The 17105-nt window shown below is 35.1% G+C and overlaps 2 protein-coding genes across 2 annotated transcripts; both read right to left on the bottom strand.

Annotated features, from left to right (window-relative positions):
• Positions 1–1974: 1974 nt before the first annotated feature.
• LOC132613526 (chitinase 2-like) lies at positions 1975–3690 on the bottom strand. Its single transcript, XM_060327564.1, has 2 exons — positions 3277–3690; positions 1975–2689 (listed from the first exon to the last, which is right to left on the bottom strand). Exons 1-2 carry the CDS (start codon positions 3564–3566, stop codon positions 2137–2139), a joined length of 843 nt encoding a protein of 280 aa, XP_060183547.1. The 5' UTR covers positions 3567–3690; the 3' UTR covers positions 1975–2136.
• A 3998-nt stretch (positions 3691–7688) lies between these two features.
• On the bottom strand, positions 7689–8994 carry LOC132614696 (guanylate kinase 2, chloroplastic/mitochondrial). Its single transcript, XM_060329223.1, has one exon. The coding sequence runs from the start codon at positions 8830–8832 to the stop codon at positions 7927–7929; it is 906 nt and encodes a 301-aa protein (XP_060185206.1). The 5' UTR covers positions 8833–8994; the 3' UTR covers positions 7689–7926.
• Between the last annotated feature and the right edge of the window lie 8111 nt (positions 8995–17105).

Below are 17105 nucleotides of genomic sequence, written 5' to 3'. Positions count from 1 at the left end.
TGCCCCTTTTTTTCTCATCCCAATTCCCAACCGTGTGATAATTTCTCTTCACTACTATATTGTTAAAGTTTGTAAATAATCCTTAAACCATGTGGAAGAACTCTTTTGACAAATAATTACAAGTATATATTCTTCATCTTTTCTATAATTTATTCATCATTGTTTTTAATGTCATGGGAATTTCAATATGAGTTTAAATAGAGGTGGATTTAGCTTGTAATTTATGAGTTCACGTGAATTCAGTAACTTTTGTCCAAATTTTGTATATGTTTTAAAAATTCAGTAATTTATTAATGTATATTAACTAGGGGTTGTGAGCATGAACCCAAATATTTTAAATCATGATTGCGCCTCTGAATTTAAATCATTTTTATTCTTTGAGACTTGAGGGAGAGATGTTACCTTAATTACGAATTGTTGAAATTTTATTTGGTTAAAAATTTATAATTTTAGTCTTACTAATTGGTCAGATTGGGATCGTAGGTCTTTCAAAGTTAAAACAATGGGGCGATAATTAACAATAAGACTAATTTTTCAACGACATACAATATATTATTAAAGCAAATGGACGGTCAACTAACAGTACGAGTTACAAGCCTCATAGTACAACTATGTAAAAGATACAATTACCCAAGGAATTTTTTGATCTAAAGAAATACATAAATAAAATAGACTATAATATAGTGCTAATTTAACAATTTTGATATTTCAGAACGTATAACATCATACTCATATCAAGTATCATGTTCGTTTGATTCGGTTTTTTTAGTATCGGAAAAGGGCCAAGTATACCCCTGTACTATTGAAAAAGGGCTAAATATACCCTTCGTTATATTTTGAGTTCAAATATACCCCTCCCGTTATATTTTGGGTTAAAATATACCCCTCCCGTTATACTTTGGGTCCAAATATACCCCTCAAGTTATACTTTGGTCCAAATATACCCCCTCCGTTAAAATTATCCAAATTGGACACCAAATCTGACATGATACTGACAACTCAGTGAGGTGGACACCACGTGGCATGCCACCTCACCACCCAACTCATTTACCACTCTCTTCTCCTTATTCACTCACCACTATCGTCTACTCTCCCTTTACAACCACTGCTACCATTAGCACCACTGCACGAATAATCTAAATTTCTAAACTCCGACGACTTTGTAGTTCTATAGCATTGCTGGACCTCACTTTTCCGATCAAACATCACAAACTTCTCGATTTTCTCAGATGAAAAAAATCAAAATGATTGATTTCTTCAATATGATCATCAATACTAAAATATACAGTTTTGCAAATGCTTATATATAAATTGTATATATATAAATCAACTTATTTATATTTATATGCATGGACCTTAGGCGATGGTGGCTTTGGAGGTCGAGCACGACAATCACTTTATTTATTCACTTTTCATTAAGAACATATCTTCAACAGTAAAATACAAAGGAACTTCCTTTTCTTACCTTAATTTCGACTTACAGTTAATCCAAATAAAAAATAATGCAACAATTTCGACCTTCTTCTTCCTACTGCTTGATTTTTCTATAATGGGGTTATTATTATTGGTAAAAGGTATGTATGGGCTTAAGCACAGTGAATAAATTAGGGTTGATGTTGGCCGAGGGAGTGAAGGTGGAGATGGTGGTGTGGCAGTGCTAATGGTAGCAGTGATTGTAAAGGGAGAGGAGATGGTAGTGGTGAGTGAAGAAGCGGAAGAGGGTAAATGAGTTGGGTGGTGAGGTGGCATGCCACGTTAGATTTAGTGTCCACCTTGGACAAGTTTAACGGATGAGGGGTATATTTGGACCAAAATATAACTGGAGGAGTATATTTGGACCCAAAGTATAACGGGAGGGGTATATTTGAACCCGAAGTATAGCGAATGATATATTTAACCCTTTTGCAATAGTATAGGGGTATATTTGGCCCTTTTCCGTTTTAGTATCTTTTTTGTTTGACCTTCTATCACATTTATATTACACATAGGTGATGAATGATAGTATTTCTCTTCATACACTCACTATTAGGAATTTGCAGTTTCCCACGAACCTCCCTATCGAGACGTTGTCGATCGATAATTTGAGATTTGCGACGAGCACATTTTCAACGGATTCCGTGAAAATTTTACAGATTCCTAGTAGTGACTAGTAGAATTGAGCAAGAATGCTTGTGTTTTTCTCTCATAGTAGAAATTATCCTTAGCAGAAGCATCAGCTGAGAAGATCATTGCACCATTGACATGAAATCCATTACTTTCCAACAATCTCAAAGCATCAAAAAACGCATTCCCTTGAATTCCTCTCCCATCCACTTCATAGCTAGGAATTACTTTCTCCTCGTCAAATTGTTCACTCCTTAGAACGAAAGCCTTCAAATAACCTCTTGGTGTAGTAACTTTATCTGTATAAAATTGATGATTCACATAATCAATTAAATCCCCATAGTTCTTGTATAACTCTATGTATGGCAAAATTGTTCGATAATATGGTGCAATAGTTGCTATAGATATAACACTTTGGTTCTTCAAAAGAGTTATTAATTCCCCTATGCAATAAGCAAAAGTTTCATTGTGCTTTGGGAATCTTTCATAGTCAATGTCAATGCCATCAAGGTGATAAGTGTTGACAATTGATTTGAGGGAAGTGAATGCATTTGATATCCATTGTTGAGTGTCTGCCGGCTTGTACCTGTTCAAATATAATATAATTAAAAGTTGTTTTGTTCAAATATAATATAATTAAAAGTCGTTTAGGTTAGGTAATTAAATGTATTTGATAAGCATCAGATTGAAAACAGGTTTAGATGTTGAAGCTAATTTTAGAAATAACAGTTAAGTGGTGGAGCAGTGTTGAATTCAAAAATAAATTGTTAGTGTTTGATAAAAATAAAAGTACCGATAAGTACTTTACCTATTAAACTTTTAAATGTCCTTAAACAATTGTTTTTAAAAAAAAAAAAATTCAAAAGTATTTTTATATATAAAGGATGAATAATGGAAATAGATAGAGAGATAATAAAAAATCGTGTTTATGAAGAGTATTTCGGATATTACAAAAGATATAGGGATTAAATCGTATAAGGTGCAAATCAAAAGTGTCTATAAATTGTAAAATCATAAATTTGGACTAGCTAATAATTTATGACCTTTTGCCGGTTTTAGCTTATAAGCACTTTTAGTGTTTACCAAACGCATAGATAAACTAAAAATCATTTTCATAATCTATTTGACTATGCTTTTAACTAGATGATATACAGTCACATAATCCAACGATACCAGTTAAGGGTTTTTTGGCCTAAACTCCAACCAGAAAGGCTAGCCATGACTTTGACATTAGGGTGTTTGGATTTAATTGATGCAACTGATTCTGGGGTTAGTGTTGATGCCCAATAAGGTGAGAATTTGCCATTTTGTGGGTTCCCTGAAGGGTCAGCATCAATAGCAAAGCTGAGAATGAAATGGAAGTCAATGCCTTCATCTATTGGAACATCATCAAATGTTATTGGCTTGCCTGTTGCTCCAATATACTCCATCATTACTTTCCCATCTGAAATAATATTGGACATTGCTAAAAATTGAGCAAGAGGTTTTAATAAAGAGCTATACAGTTAAAAGTGTAAAAAAAAAAAATAAAAAAAATTATTAGGTTATTTAAAAGATAATTTTAAGTATAATTGTTCGTAATAAGTGAAATTAGTCATCTGAAAAAGTATATTCTCATACGCACACACGAAATTGGGAACTATGCTATCTGTGTTTTTATTTTAATACAAACAATTACCTGTTGTTGTAGGTCATGACCTTAATGTGGTGATTAAAAAAAAAAAAGTAATCATATTCTGTTAATACGCAAAATTAAAACTCTACTTATATACAATGAGCCCGTTTGGATTGGCTTATAAGTTGGCTTATAAGCTGTTTTCAGCTTTTTTGAGTGTTTGGCTGGCCAGCTTAAAGTCATTTTATGCTTAAAATAAGCTCAAAAAAATAATTGGACCCATTTGACTTAGTTTATCTAAAGCAGCTTATAAGCTGAAAATAGCTTATAAGCCAAAAAAAATAAGTTGGACTACCCCAACTTATTTTTTTCAGCTTATAAGCTGCAAACAGCTTTAAGCTGTAAGCCAATCCAAACGGGCTCAATGACGATATGAATTATTTATACATAAATTTAACTTGAGAAAAAAAAATTAAAATTAAAGAAGAAAAAGCAGAGGAGGCAATATCTATGACTGACCACAGAGCTGCTGAAAACTGATCAACAAAGCAGTGATATGAAGAAGAATGAAGAGAATTTTAACCATATTTGTGTTCATTCACAAAAACAAAGAAGAATTTAACCATTCCACCTTTTATAAACTCTGACAAAGAAAATAAGATGTATAAGCCGGCAAAGATATTTCTACATACTTTAAGTCTAAACATGTGAAGCTGAAAAAGCTCCTTGTTATACAAGGCAAATATGCCAGTTGCCGGTTTTGGAAATCACAAGAAGTCTTGGAGAAAAGGTTTAATGGATTGTCACGTTTAATTTATATAATGAAAAGAGAGCTGAAGACGTATGTATATATTAGATTGAAATTAAAACCAAAAATTAACATTTAGATTGGAAATTGATAGGACCAAGGCAGAGTAACCAGCGATATATTATTCATAATTCTCATCAGTAGCCAAAATTTGTTTACGCTCTTTCCAGAGGTGGATACATTCTAAGTACTTCTCCGTTCCATATTAGTTGTCCATATTATTAAAAATATTCGTCGTAAAATACTTGTCCATTTACAAAATCAAGATAGAATCAATTAATTTTTCCTATTTTGGCATTGACATTAATTGTTTTTTAAAGTAACTAATATTGATTAGAGTGCAATAAATTGGAGAGAGATAAGGGTAATATAGTAAAAATACACTTTTATTTATGATTTCTTAAAGGACGTGTAAAGAGAAAAATGGACAAGTAATATAAAACAGAGGGAGTACATTTTAATGAAACATATTTTGTAGCGCAAATCAATTAAAAAACACTCAAGGTGTGTCCGGTATGAATGAAAATGTTTTTTGTAGAAAATATTCACTAATTTTATTGTGTTCGGTACATAAGCAAAAAATATTATTCTAAAAGTATTTGCATATAATCTAGACACATATTGTGGGAGGTGGGATGGGGGGTAGGAGTGTGGGGAAGGGGCCAATAGGTGTGAGGGTGATGATGAGGTGTGTTGGAGGGTGGCAAGGACATAATCAATATCTCAAAATAAGTGTCACCTTAAAAATTCAAGACAAAAATTAGCAAATGATTCAACTATTCCCTTAGCATTAAACAAGGAGTCACCTTTAATATAGATCAATTCTAAAAAAATATCTAATAAATAAGTTACTTTACTTATTAACTTCACATTGCATTTATTAATTTTTTAATGAGTTTAATTTTTACTAAAATGATACTTATTTTGGGATGGAGAGAGCATTAGGGAAGTCATGTTTTCCTTGGTACGGAACACACCCCGAGAGTGTAAAATAATTTAGGTTATCAATATAATATTTCAATCCTTATAGAATGTACTAATTTACTACTCATTCTTAATCATAAAGTTGACATTGATCCACAACGAAGCTTCCCGCAAAAACTCACCTTCGTTATGCAGTCACGTGGCTACCAATTAAATATTTATTCAACATTGTACACGTACTAATTAACTGCGCATCTAATTCCATGATCAAAGAGTTGACCTTTCTTTAAGCTTCCCCAACCAAATCCCACTTTCCCATCAAACCTCTGGATTATTAATCCTCTTTACTGTCCTTGCTAGAAGAATATGATTCTTATTCAAAGCTAGTGAAACTCATAAATTCTCATCAAGATAAAAGGTTTCTTTTGGCATGAACTGAAATATTCTTTTATGCTATAACAAAAGCAACAAAATGAATAGAGCTGTAAAGGTCAACACCTATTTTCCTTGATTTGATCTTAGAAAAAATGAAAATACATCGATATATAATTTGTTTGATGTTACTCGAGTCATGGCTCTACTAAATAATGCATGTCATAGCAGTAGCATTACTATTTTCATTAACAACATCTAACCAACCTGGCAACCCGATGCTTCAAGCCTAATTGAAGCCGGGCTACTCATTGAAGATAAAAGTACATGAACCCATATGAAGTTTTACCATGAGCAGATTATATCCATTGAGCAAATATAGGAGCCATAGCAACATAGGCAACAAGCAAGCCGCAAACATAGAGCCAGGGAGTGTAATCCCTAAAAGACAAAAACAACTCTTTTAGAGCTATGACTTTGTTTAATCCTAGTAGAAGAGACAAGAAATTCCTACTAACCAGACAGAACGTAAGTTTTCACTCACTACCACAATGTTGTCGCACCTGTACTATTTTCGGAAACAATACTGCAAGGCTCTATAGTAGCATGGAGCAAACAAAATTAAGTGCTACCAAATTAGTAAAAATCCCAATCTTCAATGCAACGTTCTCCTGCAGGGACAGATTGGAAGCAATCACAGAGCTTTTAATGCCTCAATAACACCCTGTTGAGTAAAGAATTGCATATTGAAAGGTCCATTGCCCAGATATAACTAGAATTATCAGCAACTACAAGGAGAATCAGCAAGATATCTTCTGATCATATCTCATAAAATCTTGGGAACTTAGCTCCAGTGGCACCAAACTTAGTAACAGGTCTAGTAGAAAATAACACCACAGGGTTCTGGAAGGAAATTTTCGGAACTCTCTACGGTTTCTTCGACAACCAAGAAGTGGACCAAATCTTTGGATTTCTGTTTCAGATAGCTGGACTTTCTTCTGAATTATCAGACTTGTTATGTTTCAGAAGATTATTCTCTGGCTTAGTTCTCCTTCTTTCTAATGCTAAATCATTCAACAATACCTCTTCTTATGGTGTTTGGAATTTTGAGATAATTGTGCCTTACTTTTCATCCCATGCTGAGAAGAATACTGAAAACGAGTGTCTCATACATACAGAGAATGATGATAAAATTATCTTCCTTTTCCAATAATTGCATTAGAAGAACAGATTAAAGTTTCAACAGAGTTGTTCTGATTCAGATTATAGACATAGAAAGAGGATCATTTTCCATCTTTATGCAGAACAATGATTAATAGGTTTGGCAGATTTGGCAACGCATAACATACTACTCAAAATGAACATTGACAGTTACATCAAGTTCCAAACTTGAGCACAATGGAACAGTGATGCAAACTGATTAAGATATTAATACAGGCAAGACTTGCCTTTCCTTCCCCGCATTATCTCAAGCAAGATGGTAATGTGCTTGGCTTAATAAGAGGAGAAAAAGAAAAAAAAAGCATCCTCTTGACGCAGTCGAATTGCACCTTTAACACTCCATTACCAGTTTATAATCAGGCAGTAGGTACAGCAACCATAGGAAAAAATGATAATACCAAAGAAAAACATGGTAAAAACTGCTAGCTTCCCTCTGATCTTAAGGACAACATCAATAGTATATTGAGAATTAGGTATACAGTGCCATCCATGCCGAGCCTAAACTTATGTGGGCTTTACTCCACCAATCAAGAAAACTTTCCCTTTCTCCTTCAGGACAAAATTTGACTCCCTCTAAAGACCAATCAAAAAATCCCCGAACGGGTATCAAATAGGAAGGAAAAAGAAAAGCATAACAAACAACTATGGCAAGAAGTAACATTGCATGTACTTCAACAAACAAAGAGCTAGACAAGTAGGGAAAACAATTTTGCATAAAGAAACCTCGTGTCAAGAATGTGTTATTCATGCTTGAAATGGTTTCCTGTGGCAATGCAACGTAGGACAAGGTTATCAAAATCAGAAAATAGAATACAACAAAACATTAAGAACATTAGCTCAACGAAATCAAAAAACATATCAAAGACTGGAAATCAGACACACTCTAAATAGTCACAGTTCTTTGCCTGACTTTAGCTTTCTCAGCATCAATAATAGACTCCACCAACTTAACAGAATTCTCCAACTCCCCTTCCCTATTCACAACCACATAATCAAACTCCTCCATATGCTTAACTTCCTCACGGGCCGTTGCAATTCTCACAAGCAACGTCTCTTTAGTCTCGGTCTTCCTATCAATCAACCTCTTTACCAATGCATCTTCACTCTCTGCCACCAAAAACACAAACACAGCAGAGTTTCTCAAGATCCTCCTCAACGTCGCAGCACCTTGTATATCAACTCTCAACACTATATCCAATCCTTTAGCCATATGATCCCTAATTTGCTGTTTCGGTATACCCTTATAATCACCATAAACCAATGCATACTCCAACAACTCATGTCTCTCAATCATTCCCAAAAACTCATCTTTACTCATAAAAAAGTAATCTTTACCATCAACCTCGCCCGTTCTTTTCCCCCTAGTCGTCGCAGTAACTACAAAATGTATATTCTCCCTAACTTCTCTAAGCCTTTTGATCACAGCATCTTTACCAACCCCACTTGGTCCACTAACCACAATGATCAATGGATGTGGTTCGGGTGCTAATGGCTCGGAACTAAACGGGGATCCCAACGCAGCCTCGACGGCTCGGTACAATTCCGCCTTATCGGCGGTTTCTGGTGGTGGTATAGGCACATGGGTGGGTCTTCTTGATTCAGCCATTGCAGGAAATGATGACACAAAACGTTTGGACACAAGAATTGGCCTGTTTTTCAAGATTCTTGGTGTTGAGATGAATTGTGGGTTAGAGTTGGAAAGAGCAAAAGGGTTAGTGAGATTTCGATAGAGGAAAAATGGGTTGCGGTTACAATTTGTTAAAGAGGTGTAGAACCTGCGAAATTGCATTGAGTTTATAGAAAACGAGTGTGAATTTTAGGAAGGCGGATAGAGAATAATGAGTGTTAATTGAGGGCTATTTGTGTGAGAATCTTTGACTGGCTGAGAAAAGAGAATTGTAAATTTAGGGTTTATCCAAAATCTCAATTCCTAATTCCTCTTTTATTACTGGTGAAGAGAGAAACTCCTCTTATTGTGGAGTCCGTAAATCAAAATAACCCAACCAAAAAAAAAGTTGACAAAATACCTTTAGCGCAATAATTTACTGTGCTAAAGCAGTTTATGGAGACAGAGTCATTAACTGTTTTAGCGCAATATTTTACTGCGTTATAGAAGCAGTTAAAAAAAAAATCTATCTGCGTTATAGAAACAGTACAAAAAATAAAAAAAATAAAAAAATTGGCCGACTTTATTTTTTGCAAACACTTACTGTTTTTTTCCATACTTTGACCAATGATTAGTCGTGTGTCAAGACTTCAAAACGTCAATATTTTATATAGAACCTGATATTTTTTTCTGCGTACAATAATGTAGGCCCAATACATTAAGGATACGTAAACGTTCGGATCGTCATTTTAGGGGTTGAAAAGGTGCCCGAAGTAAGTTTTGTTTGTAAACTTTAGGTTTAAGTGTTCTATATACATAGACGTCCATTTTTATTTGAAGACTTGTTGTCATTAGCTTAAAGTTTTTTATTTTTCTGCGTACATTATTGTACGCAGAAAAAAATATCAGGTTCTGTATAAAATATTGACGTTTCGGAGTCTTGACACATGACTAATCATTGGTCAAAGTATGGAAAAAAAACACTAAGTGTTGCAAAAAATAAAGTTGGCCAATTTTTTTTGTTACATCCCATATTTTCATGTGTTGGAAAGCGTGCGAGTTAAATGATATTAGTAATGAAGACAAGGCTATCTTCCCAAGCTTATGGGTGGTTGTAGTGATGGTACAGGTGTGTTATAAATATTTGAAGTTAAACAAATCTAAGAAAATAAGTCTCGTCGAGGTTCAAAATTTATTTGAATGGAAATACAGTCCGAGTTATAATACCCCGTATTTTTGGACTAGGAAATTGGACCTACCAGCATGAGTAAATTTATTTAAGCCTGGAGAATTTGATCATATTCAAGCGTGAAATGAATATCTTGGTGTATACAAGGAATGAAGTCCCGAAATGATTTAAGACAAAAAAATGTGATGACGATGATTGAAAATAATATTCTATGTGTGGCCAATGAGGTTATGAACTAGTGTTACATCACATGGTCATGGTAATGGGTATATGAAGTATGTTAAAAATAACTGTTATTTAAGTGAGTTGAGATCAAGAAATTAAATAGTGAGTTTATTTTGTTACCATGTGCAACAATTACCCATTAAGTGGATAAGATTGTTACCAGTATATTTAACAAATTAGCTAACACGTTAGTACTATTATTATTCCAGCAAGATGAGTTGACATTAATATATTAGTTCTAGTCTTTAAATTAATGTAGGGCATCATAGTCATTTTCATGCTTACCCCTTAGTTTTAATAGTTCCATATACGTGTCTATGGTTCCATAACTACACGCTATCATTAACTACATGGCTTTCATTTCCGTTGCCGACACATAAATTATTTTTGTAAATTCTTACTTCACTTTTCCCCTTCAATCTTCTTCGTTTTCTCCGTTTAACATTTACACGATGTTACATTAAAATTTCCACTTTTCATTACGTTTGTTACACCCCTGCCACTTAACCTCTAGATATACATACACTTTCTTACCTATAGGAAGCAAAATAGGTTGCTGGATGTTTCCCCTTCAACAAGGAGTAGCAAACTTTCTCGTCCTCTTTCATTGATTTCATGGTTATAACATCAGTTTCCTCCGAATCTTAGCAAAGTACGGGATTACTTCGTGGTGAAGTAAGGTGGAAAAGAGTATTTTTTGGCACATAAGATAATAATTCTCCACTCCTAGATATAGTTAAATTCATCTATGTCATAGTTAAATTGTGAGACGGAAACTACGAAATTAATTACGGAAAATCGGATAAATTGTTATTGTTATCATGTGGACTATTTGGTGGTTGTTATGAATTATTTTGTAGGCTGGAATATTATAAGATTGGCTGTAGTTGTAATAAAAAAAAAATTATGTGAATAATTTGTTAAATTTTTGGATTTAGTAGAAGACTAAAAAAGGTTAGCTAATGAATTAAATAGATAAGTGGGAAAGGACCCTTTCCACATGGGAGCCACTCAATAAAGGTTGAAATGATTCATTCTTCATATATGTATTTGGTGGCAATCTTAAAATAGTTTTAGAATTTATAATTATTAATGGTGGGTCCCACATTCCAATAAATAAAGGAAAGATAGTTCATTGAGTTTTCAACTTGTAAAGTTAATTCCGTTAAACTAGCAGCAAGCATGTTCAACGTATTAGCAATACAATTACTTTTAAACTTATACCTTTACTTTATGAATTCTTATTGAAGATGGATAACTGTACATCAACTCTTTTAAGGTAGCCCATCTTGAATTTAAGATATTCATCAAATGGAGTGGAGGTAGCAATGAAAACTATATGCATTAACGTGTTGAGTTTATTTCCAAGTTGTCGAAGCCACTTGTTTCTTAGAAGATTGAGGAAGAGCGGACAAATTCCATCTCATTTACGGTTAACGTGAGAATTGGACGGACTGGTTCCGTGGTAGCTATTTAAAAGGAAGTATATAAGACTTGCAGGTTCAAGAAATGAGACATGGGATGAGTGAGTAAGCGATGAGGTATGTAAAGCTGTCCCTTCCTTCTTTTGGCATGTCTTAGGTGTAAGTGATGAATGATATGGACTTTGGGGTAATTCCATTCATAAGTTTGAGTGACATTTATGATTCTTATTCACTTCTTGATATTATCATTTTCAAGTGATTGAGCCTCCCTCTCCAGTTTTCTATACATCGTATAATAGTCGATATATACACGCTCCTATTCTTGGGAATTCTATGATAACTAATACTCGGACTTCTATAAGATGTTTCATATTTTATTAACATATGACTATGATTTCTAAGCCCCTTTGATATACTTTATGATGACATTCGAGAGTTATTTGATATGTTCCGAGTAACATTTGAAAGGTATCTAATATGACTATTGTCCTGATTTTTAAATGATAGCTCGTGTTGATTATTCCTTGGAGTCTTCGAAAATGTTTTAATTTGCATATGGTTGCTCACTACTCCACTCGTGCAAGTCTCAACATGCCTTTCACTGAGTCCCGGGCCAGGACACGTTTTCGTGCACAGCTTTACTACATTGTTCACCGAGTCCCTCACTAGAGGGCCGGGACACGTTATATGTATATGTATATGATGATATGATGACATGATGATATGATGATACGGTGATGGCGGCCAGGATGGCATATGATGACTTTATTCACCGAGTCCCTCACTAGAGGGTCGGGACACGTTATATATATGCATGATGATGATATGATTTTATTCACCGAGTCCCTCACTAGAGGGCCGGGACACGTTATATATATATGCATGATGATGATATGATTTTATTTACCGAGTCCCTCACTATAGGGCCGGCACATGTTATACATATACATATGTACAGGATGATTACCTAATTATGTCACTACGTCCCATAACAGGTTGAGTATGATATATGATATTGACATGCATGATTTATGTTTCAAAGGCAAGGTGTTTTGGTATTCTGAACATTGTACTTGTTTCCTGTACTTCTTATTTCAGTTATGATCCTGATTACTGTATTTCATGCTTTACATGCTCAGTACATATTCCGTACTGACCCCCTTTCTTCGGGGGGCTGCGTTTCATGCCCGCAGGTACAGATACTCGCTTTGGTGAGCCGCCAGCTTAGGATTCCCTTTCTGCTGTCTTGGAGAGTTCCGTCGTTCCGGAGGCTAGATTTTGGTACCGACTTCCTGATATGCATATATATATGTTTTTGTCCATGGGTACGACGGGGCCCTGTCCCGTCATATGTTACTGTTGATACTCTTAGAGGTCTGTAGACATGTATGTGGGTTGTGTGCAGATGTGGTTAGTTGTGCCTATATGGTCATTATGGATGTTCTAGCGCTGTAGCAGCCTTGCCGACTTGCATATATTATCGTTTTGTTATGGCAGCCTTGCCGGCTTGCATATATTATCGTTCTGTTGTAGCAGCCTTGTCGGCTTGCGTGATATTCTGATATGTAGTGGCAGCCTTGTCGGCTTGCATAGAATAATAATATATACAGTGGCAGCCTCGTCGGCTTGCATATGTCATTACGTTGGGATTGATTGAGGACCTATAGTATCCGTCCGATATGTCTGACAGGTACATATGGGTGCCCAGCTCGGGCACTAGTCATGGCCCACGGGGCTAGGTCGTGACATTTTTTTTTTGGTAATGTTTCTATAACGGAGTATTTTTCTGCGTTATAGAAATTTATTTTTTTAACTGCTTCTATAACGCAGTAAAATACTGCGCTAAAGCAGTTAATGGCTCCGTCTCCGTGAACTGCTTTAGCGCAGTAAATTACTGCGCTAAAGGTACTTTCGTCACTTTTTTTTTGTTGGGGTATTTTGGTTCCACATGATTTTTTTTGGGGCATTTTGGTTTCGGACTCCTTATTGTGCAACTTTGTTTCGGGTCGGGGCATGTGAGCTTGCCGGTTTTCTCAAATAGCCTATTTCTTAGGCCATTTTCCTCTATTTTCTTTTTAAGAAATCAAATATAGTGGATTAGAATTTATTAAAAAATCTTAATAATGTCTAAGGTAGATGATTTTATGTTGGTGATGATGGTATATATGATGAAGATGTTGTTGATTTTGGGTATGGTAAAAGAAGAAGAGTTGGCTTGGTGAGTTGATATGTCAATTTGACTAAAATGGAAGAGGTTAACGGAAAAGGTCAACTTTAAGCCATTTTTATACCTTTAAACCTATATATGGACAAATGATGCAACATTAAGAGCATATATGAACCGATAGTATAGTGAAGGGCAATATTAAACCTTTTTCAATAATAGAGGGACACATATGACCCTTTTCCCTTTATTTATTTACATCACCTCACATTTAAAGAAACAATGTTATTGAGGATACATATGAACCTATTAATGTTAGAGCCTGTTTGGATGGGCTTAAAAAAAAGCAGCTTATAAGTTGTTTTCAGCTTATAAGCTGTTTTCAGCTTATAAGCTGTTTTAGATAAGTTAAGCTAAACAAACCCAATTAATTTTTTGGGCTTATTTTAAGCACAAAATGGCTTTAAGCTGGCCAGCCGAACACTCAAAAAAACTGAAAACAGCTTATAGGCAACTTATAAGCCAATCCAAATGGGCTCTTAGTCAATATTAGACCTTTTTTAAAGCTAATTTTAATCTTGATTCTAGCAAAAAGTCAACTTGTTGGATGTCAATGTTGTAGCATTTGAAGTCATGTGAGAAAAGGCATAAATTCACTCCTAAACTTGCACCGAAAATTTACTTTAGCAATTAAACTTAACTAACAATTATTTACTCCCCTAAAATAACTATACATGAATTATATTCGACCTTACAATGCCCAGACCAATTGTGACCTGAGTGTTGTTACACCACACACTTGCTGATAGGTACATGTCTTTAATGATTCTTTTTAATTAATTGGCAAAAGACACATATTGACCCCTAAACTATATCCAAAATGTCGATATCACACTCAAACTATTAAGGCGACCTATTACACACCTAAACATTTAAAAAGTGAATTTATTTACCTCCTGAGAGTTGATGCGGCATAAAAAAGAATTATATTTAAATAATAGGAGGGTGAGGTCAAAATTAAAGTATTTTTTTTAAAATTTTAATAAAAAAAATAATTTTCAACCCCTCCCCCTTCTTCTTCTTCTTTATTCAACCACCACCCCCAACCCCTCCCCTTTCTCCTCCACCTTCCCGCCACCCCTCCCCCACCCTCCCTTTCTTCTTCATCCCTACTCCTTTTCTTATTGTATAACCATCATTGTTTCCAATGAGCTTCAATATTTTTCAGTGAGCTTCCATTTTTTCCGATCTTCTTCATTTTCCGGTCACCAAATTTGCATCTAATCTACCTATAAAATAAATTTTATTATTTTTTATTATATGTGATATTAAACTCATCAAGCTATTTTCAAAGAAAAAAAAAAAGAGATCGGAATAAGAACCACAATTAGTTAAGTAAACAATCATGTATGGTTACTAAACAAATACCAGTCATTTCACGGTAATAAGAACCACAATAGATTTCCGTAACCACAAGTCATAGCCTAGGAGAAAGTCTCTAATCCTTGAATCCATCAATTCCAAAGTATGTATAGAAATACCAAGTCCGAATATCATCACAAGTACAGAAATACCAAGTACCGAATATCACCACTAGTACAGAAATAACAAGTCTGACTATCACCACAAGTACAGGAATACCAAGTTCGAATATCACCACAAGTACAGAAATACCAAGTCCGACCATCACCACAAGTACAGACATACCAAGTCCAAACAAACAATACAAATATGTGAATATGAATGCATATGCGATGCAGTGCAATGCAATGATACACAAATGCTCCAGGCGGAATACCTTCACGCCTCGACAGTCATGACTCATGTGGTGTACAGCCCGATCCAATATATGTTGCGGAACGTGCAACCCGATCCAGTGTATGTTGCGGAACGTGCAACCCGATCCCATATATATTGCGGAACGTCCAACCCGATCCAATATATGTATATATATATTGCGGCGCGCAACCCGATTCAAATGTTTGAGTATAAATGCATGAATGATATCAAATGCCAATGAGAGTATATCAATGCCAACGTGCCACATACGGACATATATCACCGTATCAAGAATAAGTCAGAACCGATCAATACTAATTGTTCCACACATAGACACATATCACAAATAAATCAGAACCTATCAATACCAATCGTGCCACACATGGACACATATCACAATCTCACCAATAAGTCAATTTCTTCCTCTTTACAGGAGAATAACCAAAATAATGATAGATACGAGTTTACAATCACACTATGGTGACAAGCCAATACACAACAAGAGGCAACGATCACATATGAAGTATGGAATGTATGCCGAACACTACCTCAGCCTCAATTAGACACATCAACCACAAAAGCTCTCAAGTTATAATATGCAGATCAACATTTCAATTATCAATAACAACATTCCTCTTTCATATGACAATGGAATAACAAGAGGGATAGGGACAAGTATGTCAGTCACAAAAATATCACACATAGCCAGTAGGGCGACAGGCCCAATCTCAACAATCATGGTGACGAGCCCACATAGTCAATCAACAGTACCAACCTAAGAATATCCATCCCAACTTATATCTGAAGACTTAACATGCTTTCTCCGTCAATAACTAATGTCTACATATGCATCGCTAATTGAAGTCTAACCGAAGCGTAAGCAGTAACCAACCTGGTAGCCACAAACAATCACACATTTGCCTTGTCTTTTCGAAGTGCCTCCAAATACTTAAGGTCTAACCATAATTGAGTTCTAAGTTAGAAATAAGGAAGAACAATACCCATATTGCTATACTTATCTTTCAAATCAAATTCAACTATGGAGAAAGGAGGAAACAGGCCCACAAGGGTAAAATGGGTATTTCTTAGAGTGAAATATGCAATTCAACCTTCTAGGAGTTCAATTCTACTAATCAATTGCTAAAATAACTCAAGAATGGGTCAGTTTCGTTATTCAAGTGAAAACCCCTAATTTGGGTATAAACCCTAACTTTCCAACAATCAATTTCATCAACATAAATGGAAGATTCAAGCCTATTAGCTATCAGATCATCAAATTCCATGATTAGATTAGTCAAATCCACTAACAATTTCCATTTAGAAAGATTAGAACTCAAATAATAGAGAAAACATCAAACCCATCTTCCTTCTTAAGTTCTATGAATTTTCTATCATGGTTCATGCTTAAGGAATGTAAATGAAAGAATTCAAGCTTAGGGAACTTACCCTCAAGAAGAACCAGCTAAGAATCTCCTCAATTCGCCTTAAAACTGCTTAGGAACAAGAAGTGAAGGAATGAGAAATAAAAGGGTTTCACTTAGCTTTTATTAGGTGCTGGTCTGCGTCGTCCGCGGCAACGGTCACAAGTCCGCTACAACGGGCTCGTGCCAGCAGTTCTAGGCTTACCATCGTGTATTCGCCACAACGGAATCTGGTCCGCTGTGGCACCAATCTC

This window comes from Lycium barbarum, chromosome 10, assembly GCF_019175385.1.
Source record: "Lycium barbarum isolate Lr01 chromosome 10, ASM1917538v2, whole genome shotgun sequence".
NCBI lineage: Eukaryota > Viridiplantae > Streptophyta > Magnoliopsida > Solanales > Solanaceae > Lycium > Lycium barbarum.
Note: the sequence above shows the minus strand (reverse complement) of the source record. Positions and strands in the feature narration are given on the sequence as shown.